General features: G+C 40.6%; 1 protein-coding gene across 8 annotated transcripts in view; it reads left to right on the top strand.

The window, feature by feature from the left end:
* The first annotated feature begins 5,571 nt into the window (after positions 1-5,571).
* ELAVL4 (ELAV like RNA binding protein 4) overlaps positions 5,572-19,711 on the top strand; it is a 65,004-nt gene continuing 50,864 nt past the window's right edge. Inside the window, exon 1 of one of the 8 annotated variants that reach the window (XM_066556117.1) lies at positions 5,572-5,777. In XM_066556117.1, coding sequence (XP_066412214.1) covers positions 5,730-5,777 — 48 coding nt within the window. In that variant the 5' untranslated portion in view covers positions 5,572-5,729. Of the gene's footprint in view, positions 5,778-6,064; positions 6,213-8,207; positions 8,247-8,751; positions 9,013-9,042; positions 9,275-9,623; positions 9,785-10,000; positions 10,179-15,299; positions 15,320-19,711 lie in introns of those variants that run through there. The other 7 variants (XM_066556115.1, XM_066556122.1, XM_066556119.1 and 4 more) reach the window with 7 other exon arrangements.

Here is a 19,711-nt window from a genome sequence, read left to right as displayed (position 1 = left end):
CTTTAGCCTCTCCCTGATTTTGTGTCAGTATGGAAAGTTCAGTGTTGGCATTGCTCTTCTCTTAAGGAGAGAATGCTGCATCAGTTCTGGGTTTCATACCCATTTCCTTCTCTGTATTTCAACTTCCTTATTATCAAATTGTCATTTCTGTAATCTAAATTATACACTAAAGACTTGTGTTAGCCATATTCATGAGGGAGCTGTTTATCCCTGAGATTTGGGTACCTTATTTAGGCAGCTTACCAAACCTTTATTTCTTAAGGGGTAAAATAAAACAGATGTACACAGGAAGCTTCTTGAAAGTCCTGGCACTTGTATATACAAGTGCAAGCTTAGTAAAGCCATTTTAAACTTTTTCTCCTTTCCAGCATCCTTGGTTTGAGAATAGGTTGCACAAAAGGGTCTACCCAGAAATTACTGAGGATTGGTTTTTTTTAATGTATGAAATTGTAATACTTATTTACCTTCTGCCTGCTGCTACTAAAATACTCTGTGTAAGTGCCAGCTGCCTTAATGAGAAGTAATTTGAACAATTAATAGCTCTTGACACTTTTTGTTGTCTTCATTCTCTTTTGTATCTTCCCGGCTTCTGCATCCTTCCTGTGTAATTGCAAGTTGCAGGAGATATAACCCTTCTGCATGCTGCTCACAGGTCTCCTTTGATTCCTCCTGTACCTCTGTTCTGATCCAGCCACCTCACACTCGTCCCCAGATCTCTTTCTGATCACTGTCTCAAAGCTTGGAAACATCAGCACATTAATCCCCTTTCAGATTTTTATCTTTGTTCTTGTTATTGATATTATTTGGCCTGAGTGCAAGGTGTATAGCACACTGTATTACAGATGGGCTTAAAGCAAATCCATCAACTGTTCTAAAATTAGGCAATGCTGGTTGCAAGACCCTGTTCACATTTTTTATGAAGGTTTTTGTGCTTATACATAGGCACATTAAAAATGGCTGAACTCATGTAAATCTCCCTGGTAAGTCTGGAGTTCTTCAGTGTCTAGGTCCTTTCATTATTTACAAGTAAATACATTTTAAAAATGCAGTCATAAATCTTTGAAAACATCTTCATTTGTGCTCAGTTGAAACTTTGCTAACTGTATTATACAAAATTGACAGCAATGTAGAAATGTTTTAACTCTCCCTGTAGGTAGGATTGAGTTCTGCTTGTAGTGATAGGGAAGCAAGCTGTAGGATTTAGGATGTCTGTCGCATGCAACTTTTAGTATCTCTGAATTTAAAAGGAGGAAAACAAAATCAGGGGACTGAAGGCATTAAAATCTCCATTCCTGAGCCAAAAGTGAAAGAACTGGAAGAGGGAGAAAGGTACCAGTAATTCTTACTGCTGTGTTAACATGTTTACCTGCAGTGTATGCTGCCTTTTGCTTTTCAGTCTTGTGGTGCTGACAGTGGGTTCTTTAAAATGTGTTGAAAATTGGCCAGGCAGGACATAGTGGGACCAAGTAGATGCTGTGTGTTGCAGAGCAGCAGTTCAGAGCTGGGAGAGGAGTGTGGGGCCAAGGACATTGCTGGCCTTCAGACTTGCTGGGAAGGTGCTGAATCATCTTCTCCAAAGCCTTCTTGCACTGCAGCAGAGCTGCTGGCCCCCTTCCCTGGCTGGCCTGTGCCCTGACAGTCCCAGGAATCCTCTGCTGAGGTTATTCACTGGCACACACGCGTGCCTAAATCTGTGTGGCTGCCCAGCTTCCAGCTGTGGCACTGAGGATGTGGTTCCTATCACTACTAAGGCTTCTCTCACCATCAGTGCTATTTACATCTATTCATTTTGTTACCTCTGTGCCCTGGAGAGTTTTGTTCCAGTCTCCTGGCGTTCAAACATAAGTATCCACAGTGGGGTTTGCAAATACACACATCTTTGGAAAATTGGCATGTGATACTTAGAGCAGCTATGCAGTATCCAAATTACACATCTCATAAGGCATGAAAAAGAAAGTGGGCAAGCAACATTAAATAGCATATTTGTGCAAAAGCAGCTGAAGTGTGATTTCTGTGGGAACTGTGACTACTTGCCTAAGCTTTGTGCATCTAAATTCCTCATTTAGGGTTGTAAGTATTTAGGAAGGCTTTCTGTCTTGTTTTGTATCTAGTGTCTAGCTCTTTAAGGAGCTAGAGCTCTGAGTACTCTTGATTCTTCTTCTGGGTTGGTTTTTTTTTTTTCCTTTCTCTCTTTTCTGGGTTCAGATCCAAAAGGTGATAGTTTTTCCAGGTACCTGTGTGTTATATTTCATCTCCTCGGCATCAGGGGGAATTTCATTGCACCACACAGAACATGGCATCGGCAGCAGAGCTTGTACAGCTCGTCAGTGGGTTCCACAGCAGGGGCAGGGTAGGAGGCAGGGACAGGTTCCTGTGTTTCTGAGTGGATCATCTAATAAAAGCTCAGGACCATGTCAGTCATCTTTTTCAACTAGTGTTTTCTCAGAAATTGTTTTGTGGGGTTTTTTTTAATATGGCTAGTGTTCAGTTATCATGACTTACATATTTTGCAGTGAAGCCTTAAAAATTTAACTCGGTTTCATGAAATGCATTCATTCACTAACCTTTAAGAGCCTGAAAAACATTTTCAATGTCATGCAAGGTTAGTCTCAATCACCCACTCTTGCTTGATTTCCACAGGGCAGTTGGTAAGGTGTTTTATTTTGCTGGTTCTTTTTTAAATTACTCAGTAGAAAAATTATGTACGTATACTCTTAACTGTTAGCTGTTCAAGTAACAGTGGAAAAAGCCCCCTTGTTATGTGAGTAAATAACCTGTTTAGCCATTGTTTTTCCCTCTTCCCCCTAGTCCCTGCCACCTCCTGTACACATGTACAGTAAAGGGCAGTCAGCTTAATTGGGCTGGTTTCTTTTTTTCTTTCCTGTTCTCTTTGCTGAAATCTGGCTTTGGGTTAGATGCCATGAGCAATTCAGCTCTAGCTTTCTCATCTGAGTTTGTGACTGTCAGCATCACATGAATTACATGTTTAGCTTTTCAGTTTCTTGTAATTTCACGGAGGGTTTAAAATTAGTTAATTTCCTCTCTCTGTGTATATTTATAAGGGGTTTGCACACCTTCGTGTTCCTGTTTTCTCCTAGTGCACTTTTTTAGTTAGTTATGCAGTGCATTTGCATGGGGTTATAGGTGGTGGAGGATATTTTAAATTATTATGAGATGTTCTGATGAAAGCACTGTGTGAGCTCAGTATTGCTGAAGACAGTGTTGATGTGGTATCTTGAACTGGAGGCTGTTTCCACAGAGGTTCTTGAATTACTGCATAGGACAAAGCCGGGTGCTTGCATTGTGTAATGTCCTTTCCCTGCCCGTTATCTTTATTAAATCATTTTGTACACGAGATCCATCTCTTGCTCACACATGCCTCTCCTTGATTCCTCATCCACCTGCACCCTCCCATCTGTCAAACAACAAAATAACTCTTTGATAAGAATTAAATGTTAATTTTATGAGAGGAATGTCTTGAAAAAGAGTAAAACTGTTCCAGAGATAAATGCTTAGATCTCCAGAAGAGTAGAAAATGAGGTGATGGAAAATGCCAGGTTGTAGTTCACAGGCAGCAGCATTTAAATGGTTTGCTATAATCATATTAGGATAGAATTAAATTGAGTTCTTTATTTTGGGCTGCAGTGGAATAGGACTGTTACTGATCATTTTCTCCTCCCTCTTGCTTTGATGATTAGTGTGAAAACTCAAGCAGCAAAAATTACAGGAGTTCAGGAGTGCAGGGAGACAGTGGTGTGAGGAGGTCTGACTTGGAGTGTTGTGTCCTTGCACATGAGAGCTCTGGTGCTTGCCTAATAGACTGAAAATGAGACCACTGCTGCTTTATAAGAGGTCTGTTCCAGCCACATTGCTCTACAGCTTGGCAGATGGTGGCATGTGAATGGTTTCATATTGATTGGATGGATTTGCCTCGGGGTAATAGGAGTATGGGTCCTTAAAGATGTAATTCTAAATAGTTTTTTTTCCTTTTTATTTGAAAAAAAAAAATCCAACAAAAATGTGCATTTGTAAGACACCTTTCTTTACATGAGTGGGGTGTGTGGTAATCAAAGCACTGAAGTTACGTGGAAATAAAAAGTCCTTAAATAGATTATCACAAAGACTAAAAAGCCAAGAATACTTATTTACTAAGTGATTACGTTTTTACATTAGAAGAAAGTGACACTTTTAATTAGTGTTCAAGGCATATGGTGAATGAGAAAATAAGCTTATTTCATGCAAACAGAAATCGATGCAAATAACCTTTCTCATATAAAAAGAGATGACTTGAAACTCAATACATATTCAAGAAGGTTAAGTCATTACTGCATCACTTTAATATTAGTTAAAGGCCAGCAAAGAAAATCACTACTCTGCATATACTTACTCAGCATGGATTGCTATAAATGAAAGGAAATAGGTGATGGTGCTTTGTAGGTGGTAAATCCAAAGAAGCCCTTGTCCATCTAATGCATTTATTCTTTAACCTCAGCAAATAACCTTTTGGGTTCTGCTTTAGCACAGGTTGCAGCTGGGAAGAATTGCCCTGGTTCCTCCAGCAATTCTTCCCAGCTGGTAAAGACATTTTGTGATGCTCTTTTATTGTTCTTTCTCACACCTCTGCTTTGTGCTTTCAGTCTTGTAAATGTTGTTTGTAAATCCTTCGGTATGAAATGACTTTTCAAATGGGTTTGTACAGCACCTAACACAAAGATCCCAATCTCATTCATGCCTCTGGGTGTTGCTGTAGAGCGTTTAGTGAATTGGTACTTTTTATAGTAATGGAAGTATTTCTTGAGGTATTTGACCTTAAATAAAGTGGACAAAAAAATACTTAAATAGCTTGCAGACATGATGGAATAGGGACAGTTTGATACCTTGGGAGTCTTAGGTGCTATTGAACACTGGATCCTTTCCACGTATTTCAGTCTTGTGCTCTGATGCGTTCAACAGTGGTTTAGTAAATGAATTTAAGCCACAGTAAGTCATAGCAGTATCTTATCAAGTTGTCTTCAATTTGCTTGAAGGTATAGTTCATATTTTCTAGCAGAATTATTTACATGCTGAATTTTGTATTCCCATGAAAGAACCCTCTTGTGAACGTAGTGCTGATTTTTTGTTCTTCTGTAATACAAACCAGTTAGTTGGGTGTGCTTTCCCTTTAAATTATACTTTGTTCTCAAAACTGATTGGATTTTACCACTTTTGCTGAATGGAAAGCTCCTCTATAAATTTTAAGGTCCCTTTAAAAAAAAAAATTGCGTTAAATGCTAAGTGATTTTAGGGTTTTGTTCTTGGGCTTGCTGCTGGGGAGGAAAGGGCATAAAACAGTGACAATTTTTTTTCCTCCTGCTTGATAAGTGTAGGGGGGATTTACGTTGTATATCACAACCAGCAGCTATTCCAAGAAAAATCTTTAAGATGGTTACTTGGATCTGTGTACACTGCCCACCTGGTGGTTATGGAGTGAACTGTTACTTTAAAGAATAGTTTAAACAACAGCCATGTTTGGGGCAGGCTAATCTTGCAAAGAGAGCAGTACATATAACAGGAGTCTACAGTGTGATAAGGGGAAAATTCAGCTCACTGACTAGATGTTTTAATGTGCGAACTCTAGGGAAATAACATATTGACTATTCTGTTGTGCGCAAGAAAATTGAAGAACCCTTTGCAGACAGAGGGCTTGCAAAGGATTCTTTCTGTTTCTCTTAACCAAAATCTGTGGCAAGATGTTTGAAATCAGCAGGACGCTTAATGCTGCTTTGTTAAATAATGAGGTAATATTTTGTCACTTTTTCTGGGCAGCATCTGTTTTTTCTCCTTTTTCATATGTTGGTGAAGGATTCAGTTTAATCTTATGCAAGTAAGAGATTTTTTTTTTAAAAAATCATTCTTCAATTTATTATTTTTTTCCTTTTGATGCTTTTGGAGAATTGGGTTGTCTTTTATTTGCGGTTTCAATCGGCTGCTGTTGCCTAGGACATTATGCCACGTAAGGCTTCTAAACTGCACAGAGTAGGTAGTTATTAACGCTGAATTGGCTTCTGGTATAGTCCATCTGGGCTCTGTATGAGAGAGCTTGCTAGCGGCTACTGATGCTAAGATACCCGCAACCTTTGGGATGTATGCGTGGTGGAGAGGGGCTCAGTGATATGAGATCACTTCTTTTAAGGGAAACTGTCATTAATGAGTCAAGAAACTGCTCATTTATGGTAAGGAGAGGGAGGGGGGGGCTGGGAAACAACCCTGTGATTTCATTTTGATATTGGATTAGCTGTTTAAGACAAGTTTCTTTTTGTGGGGACGGAAGATTGCACTAAAAATATGCTTTGCTCAGGGGCTTGCTGGCTGATGCTGGAGAGACTGTATAGAGAATCTGATGCTTTACAAATGTCACCACCGTGATGCGGTGGTCAGTCCCTTTCCCTGAAAGATAAATGGTACTATTGGAAACACGAGAATAAGGTTGACTTTTTCAACAATAGAATTCTGCCTTTGTCTTTCCAGAGAGAGGCCTCTGAGGATGTTTGAGCATTTGTTTTAGTGTTTCTCGGGAAGGCTGTGTGTGTGGGGCGCTTTTTGGGAAAGCGGTCAGTGTGCAGAGTACCTGGATTTATAGATGAATAAGATTAGCTATTTTTGAGAGGAGCAGCGAGCGATTATTGTTTCAGAAAAATGGCTGAATCTTTATATGCACAACGAATTTATAGTAATGAAGTAGGCTGAAGTTGAAAAGACTTAAAAATAATTTCTGGGTGCCTTCTCTGGTGTTATTAACCCCTGAAGAGACCTTAAGTAAAAAATAGGCATTACAGATCTAACTTTAATATTTGATGTATGTTTGTACAGGAATCTGTGGTAATATACCAGCTGTTGTAGCATTTTGATGTCTGTGTGTTCAGTCTAATGGGTCACCTAAATTTGAGTTAGGAAATGTATCTTACAGGCTCCTTTAATCTATGTTAGTTTTTACTAAGCTACAAATGTGCTCAGAGAGATGCGTGGTGAGAGAAATCCTCTGCAGCCTTTCACATTGTTCATATTTTAATTGAATTCAGTGCTCATTCCACAAATAGATTGTATGATGTTTTTTAAATGTGATTTTTCTCCTTGCTTGGTTTGTGTATAGCTGGATTTTATGAGCTTTACTACATTTCATACGTTTTATTGGTGTGTTTAGTCTCTGTGTGTGTTTGAGCGTATCTATGGTTTAAAGAAATTTAAAATGTACTGAATGTCAGTCCCCAGCTTAGCAGTGTGAAGGGAATATTTATACTTTTAAAAAGATGAAACTTGTAGAACAATGATTTGATTTATGTGTTTTGAAAATGGTTTTGGTGGTTTGTAGTCAGGTTTTCTTTCTCTAGGAAAGAGCTAAGTGAGCTTATAATGTGGCCCATCCTAGCTTTCTCGGTTTTCAGCTCTTACATTTAAAAACGCTTTCAATGGTACTGATTTTTTTTATTTTTTTTAAAGTATTTAGTTGTTGAAATGAATCTGTGGATGGTAAAACTAAACAATCCTATGTGTATTAGTAGGGTAATACTCGGTTGCTTTAGTTGAGATAAATGTAAAATCAAGGTTTGTTGCAATTACAGAGTGCTATGCCTGGTTACTTAGTACAGAATATGCTTTAGGAAAATACCTCTCAAGTAAAGAGAAAGAAATGAATGCATCCTAACTTGTGAGAATTCTTACAGAACTTGCCGTGGTCGGAAGGAGGTAAAATATTGCTGTTGGAAGTGAAGTTTTGTTAGTTTGTCAGTGGCAGCGAGCGGAGGATTAATGAGTGTGCATTGTTAAGTTAAGCACGTTTCTCGAAGGCTGGAAAAGAAAATTCTTTTAAATGCTCCAAGTTTGCTGTTGTTTTATTTCCTGTCGAGCTGAAGAATAATGAAGCGAGGTGGCAAAATAATTCTGAAATACTACTGTCGTTCGGGGGGAGCGCCCGATAAAGAGGTGTCTGCTGTGCCTTAGACATTGTCAAGTGGCAGCAACATCAAATCCAGTCCTTTAAAAATACGTGTTTTAAAAAACCTCACCGGGCGGAAGGAAGGAGAGATGGGTTGATTATTAAAATCAATAGTACCTGAAAATAAATGCAGCTTTAAATGCACGTCAAAGTGCTTTTGTTGTGCCTTTAAGCCTAGAGGCAGATCATTAAATATGCATTTCTCCGGAAAGCAACTGTCGAAAAAGATAAGGTGGTTAAAATACGCCGGACCTGGGAGCGGGGCGCGCAGGAGGTAAGGAGATGTAGGCACTGGAGCATGGCCGAGGTATGGCACCGCCGGGCCCAGGGGTGGGAACAGGGGGAACCAAAAAAAAAAGAAAAAAATTAAAAAAAAACGGGGCTGCGTGTTGTTTCTTCAACCGGGCCTTAATTACTAGACACAAGCAGCAGTTCAGAAATCTGGTCTCTGTTGTTGTAGAGGTCACCGCATCATTAACATTGTCAATCTGGCAGCGGCTAATTTCAATAGCACCTGATGTCGCAACGCCTCCCCCCCCCACACACACCACACACACACCCTCCCTCCCCGCTGCCGGCCCCCCCCGCGCGCGCGGCGCGCTCGGCCAATCAGCGCGCGGCGCCGCTGACAGATGGTCCCATAAATGGCGGTAAAGGGGCGACGGCGGCCGCCAGTCGCAGCAGGGCCCGCGCCGCTCCGCGCGCTCCGCTCCGCGCGTCCCGCCCCGCGCCGCTCCGCGCTCCGCCCGCCGCCGGCGCCGCCGCCCTCCCGCCGCAGCACCACACTGAGACAACGAGATAATATACTTAGCTATTATTATTTATTATTTATTATTATTATTATCGCTGCCGCTATTATTTTTTTATTATCGATAATAATTTCTCGCTGCACAAACGTCTAGCAGTGTGCTTTGTGGCTCTTCAAAAAAAAAAAAAGAGAGAATAATAATAATAAAATAATTCCCTGAAACCTTAGCAAAACCGTTAGAAGAGTTGAAGCCTTTCAAGACACCCAATATTTGCCATTAAGAATGGTTATGGTAGGTATTAGTAGTTTTAAAATCTGATCGTAGCGGGTTTATATAGAGGTAGATATAGAAGCTAACATACAGGTTTTCCCCGAATCTGCATCATCCTCAGTCTGTGTTTTCCCGTGAATTTAGTTTTCTGCTACTGATCTGTTTGTACATGATCTCTCCCTTTCCCCCCCTCCCTTTCTCTTTCCCCCTCTCTCTCGCTCTCTCTCTTTCATATTTAATGTCTGCGTATCCTTTAATAAAGGATGTACTTTGTCATTTTAAGGTAATTGCGATTTCTCTCAGAATAAAGAGAAAAGCTCATTTCTAATGCAAGGCTGGTATGTGGCTAACTGAAATGCAAAAGGAAGAAGAGGCTTTTTTTTTAAGGGTGGGGGAGAGTTAATTTCCACATTGACATTTTGGAGATACAAATGCAGAGCAAAATCCTTGGGGGGGGGAAATGTTTAAAAAAAAAAGCCTCGAGATTGGTAATTTTGTTTTTGGTGGACTGCGCAATAGGTATGGTAATTTTAAAAGAGGGTGATTTATATGAGCTTCAGTAAATGCTGCATATTGTATTTCAAAGAGTTTCCTGTCGTGACCTCATAAAAAGAGGAGGAGGCTTGTATGTGTTGCAGTGCCTAGTATATGTCGATTTTGTTGCATCGTTGGGCAGCAGCGCTGTAAGAAGGAATGTCAGCTTTTACATAACGCTCTTTTTGCTTTTGACTCTGTGAGGGGCTGTAAGGGTCCATCTTTGTGATCACAGATGGAGTGGAATGGCTTGAAAATGGTAAGTGAACGGGGAGAGCCTGCTCGTGGGGTTTTGTCTCGTTTCTCGTGTGCCTCGCGAATTTCTTTTGTTCAGGGCGGCGGATCGTGAGTCATAAAATAAAATTAGAGAGCCTTGTTTATTTTCTTTTTTTTTTTTTTTCGGTGGGATATGTCTGCCTGTGCGTGTGCATATGTATCTGTACATCCATTTACCGTGCCTAGCTGCGATGGCACTCCACAGCGTTTCCATTGAACGTTGCGTTTCAGTTGAGCGCGGATGGTCTCTGCTGACAGTCACGGTGTCATGGTACCGCGTGTGCCTGGCGGAGCGGGCGGCCGATGATGCCTTTTAATCTCCGTTCCTATTACACCAGCCTTAAATACAAACCTAATATTCGCCTCTAAAAATCCAGGTATCGCGTTTCCCATGGAGCCGGTGCTGTCGAGGATGGATGGATGGATGGGTGGATGGATGGATGGAAGCAAGGGTGTGTTTTTTTTGTGTCGGGGTGGGGGCTGGGGTTGGGGGGGTTGGGGGAGAGCCGTGTTGTTTTGTGCTTTTTTAAATGCCGGGAGAAGTCAAAAGCCATTTATGTGAAAAATAGTATTTCTATTTTTAGCCCGTATTCTCCTGGCGGAGGAGCCCGGACGTGCTCATCTCGTCCCCTCTTTTGTGCTTTTCCTTACAGATTGTGCAAAATGGCATGATCAGACACACAACTGCGGGCACCGGGGCTGCGCCGAGCGGGGCGACCCGGGTGGGGGCTGGGGCCGCCCGCACAATACCCGGCCCTCCTGCCAGCCCTGGGATGGGGGGGCGCGGGGACCCCCCCCCCTTTCCCCCTAATTTAACGTTTTGCAGACTTTTGCCGCGGATATTTATTATAACCGGGGAAACAAAGCGACGGTCTTTTCCCATTCTTACAGGATTGTCTTTGTCTAGCTGCTTGTTTTGATGGGTGTAAAACAAATAAGATTAGACTGAGCAGCCGAACTGAAAGCGATAGCTGGGAGGAAAAGCCAATGAAAGGTTGCCGGGGAAACGAGCATAGGGGAAGCTGAGTGGGGGAGCAGGTGGCAATCATGTGGGAATACTGCAAACAGTGTAAAAAAAAAAAAACCTAAAAAAAAAAAGAAGCAGGGGCTACCTCGATTATCTCTGCTCTTCTTTGTGGCAGTCACAACTTTAATTATTCTTTCTAAATAGGTGTTAATTACATTTCTGGCTCAGGCTTACAGTGATTTCTAGAAATCTGGTTTTAAGCATCTGTTCTTTCTCCTTTGCAAAAGAGGGTTATCTTTTTTTTTTCTTCCCCCTCCCTGCTGTGAAATTGTACGTGCAAAAAATTGCAAGGAATCCTGTGAGGCAGTATAAAAAAAAATGTAAATTATATTGAATGAAGTTGACAGAGCTATAATAGTGAACTCCCACAGCTGATAGCTTCTGCAAATCATTTCTTAGAATTTTCCAGCAAATGTCCCTATGAGAACAGTAGGTAGAATGAATTTACCCTAAGCAGTGATTTTGTGTTAAGTGATATTGGTAATTTTACGAAATCAGATGGTTATATGGCAGAATAATCGGTTCAGGGGAGTTCACCATGTTTTAGGGTTTAGGCACTGAGAGGAATTGACAAAAATACTGAAATTATTCTTCTCTTCGTCTCCGGCCCCACCTTTAGCCACAGTCTGTTCTATATCTGCTGGAGCAATATCCACTTCCAGTGTCGGGCTCCTTGTGGCAACTCTACTTTTTAAACCATGGCTGAATATTTTGTTAATCGTGATGGTCTCTTAATTGTAGTGGCAAACAATAATGGGAAATAGCTGTTGGTGCTAGAAGTGTTAAAAAAGCGTAGTAGACTAGTAAGTGATAGACGGTAGCGTAAAAGATATAAAAATGTGGTTGCCCAGAAAACGTTCATCTATCACACATCAGGAGGCATAAGAAGCAAAGCAGGAATATAGAACACGCCTTTCTTTCTGTCTTCGGATTTGTAGATATTTTTACTTTATTCCTTTCTCTGGTGCAGGGTTACTTTGAATGCGAATTCAAGCAGGGATAGTAGTGCTTGGTTGAAGTAGGGATTTTAAAAATTAAATACCCTTTTTAATTTGTTTTAAGTATTGATTCTGCTGCAGTCCTTTCTGTGAAAAAGTGATTGAATGGCCCTCTGAAAACTGCACTGCTTTACAATGTAGAGGGGGAGAAAAAATCTTGAGGGGGTGTGTGCGTGTGTAAAATTCCGTATTTTACAGTCTGTGCATGTGCAGAGATGCATTCTGACATGCATTGTAGTTGTACGTGAGAGTAAAATAATTTTTCTTCTGTCCAAAACAGAGATACTGTGTTCTAAATCTGTTAACTTAGTCATGACAATAAATAAGGGTGCCTTTTATTATACACAGCTGCATTGTTTGTTTTAAGAGTCATCAGCTAGTAGTTACATTTTCATTTTCTGTTCAATTTCGTGTTTCTACAAAGATTTAAAAATAATGCAATGGTTGTTTTACGGTGCACGTGTTCCTGCCCTGATCTTCCTCTTTTCTTTGTTTTAAGATTATATTAATGAATACAGCCTGCATGTACATAGTGACATTTTCTTTCTGCATGTAAAAGATTGCATTGTAAATCTTCCTACAGAAAAAATAGCTGTTAAGTTAGTGAAATAGAATTAAGATTGCTAGTAATGCTAAACTATGAAAATGTAAAACCTTTCTGTTGAGACAAAAAGATACAGAAAATGTAGTTGTCCTTAGACATGACGTTTTTATTTTTTTAAAAACAGTTGTCTTGGTGTACTAGTCAGAAAGGCAATCTTGCAATTGGATATTGATGCAATGTGAATACCAGCCATCAGTTTAAAATCCTATCCTCATGTACTCTGCTAATCAAGTTCCCATGTTAGATACAGGGATGCCTCTCCACTGGTGACTGGCTTGGTTGCCTCCTTTGCTTTCTTCTTCTTTATTAATTTTACCTTTTTGAGCTCTCTCAAAGTGAGCCCGAGCTGTTGTGACAAAGGATGGTTACAATGAGCTGGAAGGGGTATACTTAAAAATCCCATTTGAATGGGTTTGAAATAGTCTTCATCATCTTTATTTGGTCCTCTTAAATATTGTGACTCTATTGAAAGAAAATCTAGTTGCATTAAACTTACATATATTTAATGGATTAATTTTTTTTAAATAATATCTTCTAACTTACAGGGAATGGGTTTTTTTTCCTCAGCCTTCCTATTTGGTATGCTGGGAGTGTACTAATTAAATGCAGGTTATTTTCTGTGAGTAATTGTCATACTATTGGTACATAACCTAGAGCCACTCTAAACCCTGAGGTTTTTCGGAAGAAATAAGGTATGATTGCATCCCATATTCTGGCAGGGGATTTGGGTGTCTTCTTTGGGAGCTTGGACTTTGGAAATAATTTCAGCAAACAGCCCAGGCAAGAAATGGACAGTGGCAGAGAATATTATGGTGAGAGATATGCAGATAACTTGACAAATCCAATTGTCCATTTTGGCAATCTGTGTCCTCTGGACACCTCATTTACATGCCTGGACACATTAAAATGTACATTTGTTTGTCTGTGGGACAGCTAACTGGATACACTCCGATGCACTGGCAAATACTGCAATGCAGTATTTTTTCAATGTCATTGGGGTTTTGGGGCAGAAGTGGGCACAAACAGTTTTACTATAAGTGAGTAGATGTTAAAAAGCATGGTACCTCTGTAAGGCATAGGCCAGATTTTGCAAAATTCACTAATCTGTGATGGAAAGTCACCCCTCCCCCTTGCACTCCTCTTCTTCTCTTGCTCTTTTCCTTTCTGTGTAGGGTGGAGGAAGAGATGGGTACGTGTGTATTTGTGTGTGTGTTTTGTGCGTATCTTCCTTTCCCAATTGAATGGATGTTAAAGAAAATGCTAGGATTTGCACGAGGAGGGAAAGGACATATGTGCAATGTAACACTTCCCAACCGTTTCTGTAAATGTCCAGTTACCAGCGGTGTAGGACTTGGAGCAACTTTAAAAGAAGGCACATTTTTAATTTTCTAAGGAACTTTGTGAAGAGGAGGGCAGTGTTGCAGTTCAACAAGTATGATTGATAGATTAAATCCTAATAAAACGTGTTTAAAGGGTGCCTGTACCTTGCCTTAACCTTTGGGTACGTTTAACCATTTGAGATAATGTAAAGGGAAGATGTTGGAGAAACAGATACTTAGAGACTCCTTGCTTGCTTTTCCCCTCAAATGATCAGTCTTTACTTTTTTAAATACTGGAATATTTTAGGTGCAAGGGGCTTTTGTAGGTCACTAGCTTTACAGCAAGAAGAAGAAAGGGGGGGAGAAAAGGTCTCAGTGTGTCAGAGGCAGTAATTGTGTAAAATTAGCCATCTAGAAAAGGCAGGAAAGGCTTGCAGGAAAGAAGGAGGCACTAATATGTGAAACAGCACTGTGCTAGTCAGGGAGATAATGAGTGATAAATTTGAACTGGTGCAGTGGTGTGATGCCCATTAATTTCTCAGAACCTTGACTTTGCAGGTTTGTTACTCTGTTGTTCACACCTTTAATTATAACTAGTTTTGGATGATAGCTTGGGGCACTGAAGATGAGACCTTTTGTTTGTTGTTTACTCATTTAAATATTCAGGGTTTGCAATAGCATTGGAACATCAGTGTTAGAAATTACATACTCTCAGATGAGATTATAGTAAGAGTGCAGTTAATTCTTGGAACTGCCTAACATTGTCTTATTTGTAGCATTTACATTGCTTGCATGAATTCATTAAGAATTAGCTCAGCAATATTTGGTTGAGCTTTATTTTATGTAGTGAAAATCTGTGTTCCCTAATGGAGCTCCTGATGCGTTATTGCTTTTTTAGAGCCCCAAAAAGTAGGGAGGAAGTGGAGAGCCCATCTTACCTATTGTTCTACCCTTGACAGTGCCTTACATGAGGACTTTCACCTCAATGGCTAAGAAAATCTGTACAAGTCAGGAAATGCTGAGAACCAGTTAGGAATTATTAATTAAATGGGGAGAAAAGACAGAATAGTAAGGAAATATTTAAAACAAAGGATAGCTAAACCTTTGTGTGTCCTCTCTGGGAATGAGATGTAGTTGCACCGTGTAAGATGCAAACCTGGCTTTGACAATATTTAGAGGCATGATGTATAGAAAATGCTGTAGTACGCCTTCGTTGCTAAGGCACGCGCAGTTGCGTCAGCAATGCTGTTGTGATGGGAAATTATTCGTCCTTGAATTCTGGGGGAAAAATAAGCTTTCATTTATTTTATTCCTTTAATTTTAAACTTCTCTAATTGCTATAAAATTCCGTATACTGCTGCTGGTAGTCTTCCCAGTCTGCAGACGTGCGCCAGCATGTTCTCGGCGTCAGGGCGGTGACATTTGGTGGCTTTGGAGCGCTGGGGACCCTTGGAGCTGAAGGTGGCGCGATAACGTGTGTTTGTTTCAAAGCAGACGCCCGTGACTATGGGAGGTGGCTCTCGCTTGCAGTGCTTCGAGAAGGTTCCTCACGTAACGCGTCCGTGCCCACGTAAGTGATGTTGGTGTTGGCAGAGGGCAGCAACGCCACTGGAGCCTTTCCAGTAGCGCCGGCCCTTCAGCTCCAGCCGCTCTGCCGCGCACCTGGTGGCGCTCGCCGAGCTGCGCACGGAAACCCAAACCGCTTCCCCGGGTTTTCGCTTCCTGAGGGACGCTCGGTGAGGAGGTCCCACCTGATCTCCATGTAGAGGCCCCTAAAGGTTGCTGCTGGAGCAGGTAACTGTGCCCCGGTCCTACCTGTTGGCCTGTAGTTGCATGCGCTCCCCTTTGGAGAGGCTGAGTGGTTTCCTGAGCACTTCCAAGTATTTTCTGCCAGGCTGAGTGCTGTTGAAAAGCCTTTGTAGAGACATGAGGGATGAAGGATGCGTGTCCTTCTTGCTTTTCTTCCTTTTAAGAATCTCTCATGGTTGCATTCTAGAAAACTAGCAAAGACAACAATTTACTCACAATTTAGAATTGAAGGAGAACTGCCTCCTCTTGTAATGTTATGTCTAATTGCCCAGCAAGGACATGGAGTTTCTGCTACTGCTGGTCAGGACAGTTGCTGGAAGTCCTTGTTTCCCTACTGTTCTTAACAGCAAAACTGGTGTTTGTTTGTTTGAGTTTGAGAATTATTATTGCTAGACAGAAGTTCATTGGAAGGTTTGACAGTGAGGATTTTTTTGGTTAAAACATGGATTAATTAAAAGACTCTTGATATCTATGAAGTGCTTGGTGTGTGTGGAAGTCAACGTGGTTCTAGTAGTTCTGATTAGAGAGGGTCATAAAAAACTACATGGGCAAAATACTAACAAACCTTTTTAAAGAATTGAATGCTAATCTGGAGGGGAGGCCAGACCTTTTTTCAGTCCCCTTCAGCTGATACATAGACACCCATAGTCAGCAGCAGTTTAATGTTAGATAACATGAAATTCATGACTCAACGGCATGAAATAACCCATATTTAAGTCACTACACTGTGGCAGAGCGTTAACACTTTCTGCTTTGGGGACCAGAGGTATTTGGGGTATTTGGTTTTTCTGTCTGCTTGAAGGGTTTATAAATGTGACTGTTAATTGCAGTACTTGTATTAATCTTCTGTTGGTCCTTCTTAATCTTTTAATGGTGGTCGGTGACTTTTTCCTTTACTATGTGCAGAAGATCTTGTGGGCAAAGATGTTATTTCTGTAAAGCAGAAGGCACAGTCACGACTCCATAGAAGTAATAATGTATGTAAATAAATGCTTCTTAAATAAAAATAGTTCTAATATATCTTTGTTCCAAATGAAGTTACTGGCAGTAGATGAGTAGGGGGAAGTTGATTTTTAGCAGAAAGCATGAATGCTGGAAATTCTTCCTAATATGCCTGTGCCAGCTATACTGTGACAATGTTGCTGTCGATTCCCTTCCTGTGAGAGCAGCTGTTCAGGGAATTAAACTCTTTGCTTGATGCGGAGGTCCTGAAAAATTCAGTGTGCAGCTACAGTGGTGGCTGTGGCCATTTTTAGTGTGGCCGTTGATAGGAGCTAACTCTGTGATCCAGCACAGTAGCATATTGTTCTTTAGCCTAACTGGGCCAGGACAGAATTATCATTCTGTATTTCGTGTGCTCTGTGAGAGATTCCGGAGAGCACTTCAGAATTTGACATTGTGTTTGATAATTTATAGAGCACAGTTTATATTTAACTGTAGACATACTAATCCAGGGAAAAAGAGTAGTATATTTTTAGAATCCTTTTTTTATTGTCTGTGCTTGTCATCACCCAACTACTGAAAGAAGTGCTCGCAAATGTAAATGCTCAGATAGAAATTGAGTTTAATTTCCATCGTTAGTCTTTGCTAAGTGCAAAAGTGAATATTACTTGTGTGATGTTCTCTGAGGTGATCAAGGAGCTTTGCAGCCGTATGTAGCTGATGCGGCTGCTGGAGGAGCCACATTCTCCTCCAGCATTTCAGCACCAGGCTGGACCAGGACACTTGGGCTGAGTGCCTCCATGGCCAGGGTGCTTAGGTGAGGTAGTAGTTTTAATAGTGACAGTGTGACTTCTGTCACCAGCCTGTTTGAGGTGAAATGGATGGAAGTGGATCCAGCTCCAGCTTTAAAGCGCCTGCCTGTGGCCGCTGTGTGTTTTAAGGAAAGCACAGCCAATAGAGGACAGTAACTTGGTTCCTTTGGCTTTTTTAATACTCAAGCATTAGTTCATGTGTGTTTAGGCTCTTAGGACATTTCCCCCTGCTGATCTCTAATAGTGGATGTTGTATTTCCAGTTACTTTTTGACGTCGAAGTGGAATGTCATTTGTGGGGCTTGGAGTCAGGACAGCTGGGGTGGTCTGTCTTCCCCCCTGTCCCCTAGCACCTGAACAGGGACTGAGCTTGGCAGGGCTCCCATTGAGTGCTTGAGCAGAATTGTTTGAACCAGGGGATTCTTATCCATAAGGTCTGCTCAGCTTTTGAAGAGGAGTTTTGGTACATTTTTAATTTCTTGCTGTTCAGGGTATGTTTTTTAATTTACATTTATTAAGGCAGGTGTTTGGTTTGGCCCGTGGCATGCTTCTCTTCTGTAGTACAGAGATTAATAGTTTGTCTAGGATAGAACATAAGGATCTGTTAGCCTGACCTGTGACAGATATGTCCTTGATATTTTGTCCTTTATTGATGAAGAATATATTCCTAATCTCTAATAAGTCTTTGAGTTTAGCATAGATGCTTTCATGCATGAGATTGTTTGAATTTAAGCATTACTGAGATATTTATGCCATGCAGTACTTTAAAACTTATACTCAAGCCATTTTGTAGGTAGTTTTGTGAGACCGAGTAAACAGCTACCTCTGTTCTCTCAAAGGTGATTTCTGATTATTTTGCTCCCAGAGGCTTCTCAAACCTAGAATTTCTATTATTCACTCACTTTGTTTAAGATGGTGATGGCGTATTATTTTCAGTAATTTATGGTAACTTTGTCTACCATGGGTATGTTACAGAAGTTAGAATGCTTATGTTTTATGAGAAGGTTATTTCCATTAGCAATGTTAGTGTGATACAGAGCTGTAGACTAGCAGGTGAATTGTGGTAAAGATGTAAATTTATTTTTTATTTTTAATCTGGTTAAGTTTTAAGAGAAATACTGATAGCTTGCAGCAGGCAAAGATTTCTAATGATGGAGATAGGACTTAGCTGAACATCATAGTTTCTATTTTGGGGTCTGTCTCGCTTAGACCTGCAAGCTGCAGTATCCATAGAGATGCTGTTGCCAGCAGTTGAGATGTACACATGTTGATTAGTGTTTCCTAATTGCATTTAGCAGTGTGTCTTCATTAACATCCTGTTGAGGACAGAGCCTTAAAACATCTTGGTTGGGTTGTGTGTTTCACTAAGCCATCCATTCCTGCCTAACATAAGCCTGGCTTTGCATGAAAAATATATGGGCAACATTTTCAGAAGAGCTTATGGCTTAGGAGCTGAAATCCTATTGCAGTGAACTTTAATGAATATTAAATTGCTTAAGGGCTTCTGAAAATTGTAGCTTTTTGTTTCTAGAACTTCAGTAGAAATAACAGCAGTGGGGGGTTGGATGTTCCTAGGCTTCACGGAGAGCCTGCACTGTCCTTGCTTTGCTTTGCCTTCTGGTAAGTAGATGCTTTTAGGCTTCAGTATGGCTCATAACACAGGTTTCACTGACTAAACTCTGGGGTTGCAAATGATTCTAGATTATTTTCTTAAAGGGAAAAAAGCATAAAGTGGAATTGTGACAGGTCTACAGCAGCTGAAGACTTGCAGCTGTCTGCTTCTTTCATGAACGTGTACGTCCCCGTGGGAATCTGTGCGTCAGTACGCAGTGCTACATACATATTCCCAAGTCAGTAATAGAATTCAGTTACAGATTAGCAATATATAACTCAGTAATAGAGTCAGTAAACCAAACAAGTAAGTAGTGATTAGGAAACAAAACTGAGCTAAAAATAAAATTCAGATAGTAACCAGAAATATAAAAAGACTCTCAATTTCCTTTGCTTTCATTTCAGTGTATTTTTAGGCTGCGTGTCCTTTAGACTGAGAATCCGTCTTAAGTGTTGATCTCTACCATGTTCTTACTGTCTAATATGTAGGCTTTTGAGAGACCCTCTTCAGTATTTCAGTTTCCCTCATGTCCTTAATGTTTTTGGTGGTATATCTGTTTTTTTAGCACCCTGTTAACACAGATTTCAAATATGGTTTCTGTTAGTCACAGTCTCTTTTTCAAGAGGGACAATGCAGTCATGGGGAGACTTCTTGCCTTTGTGGTGTCTAATAAACTCTGCAGCCCATGGAAGAAGAGGATGGTTTCATCAAATTTTGGCTTGGAGTGTCAATGAAAGAGCTCTTTTTGCTGAGACTTGATTTTATTTTTTTTATTCCTTTAGCCTTCA

This window comes from Molothrus aeneus, chromosome 9 (genome assembly GCF_037042795.1).
Source record: "Molothrus aeneus isolate 106 chromosome 9, BPBGC_Maene_1.0, whole genome shotgun sequence".
Taxonomy (NCBI): Eukaryota; Metazoa; Chordata; class Aves; order Passeriformes; family Icteridae; genus Molothrus; species Molothrus aeneus.
Note: the sequence above shows the minus strand (reverse complement) of the source record. Positions and strands in the feature narration are given on the sequence as shown.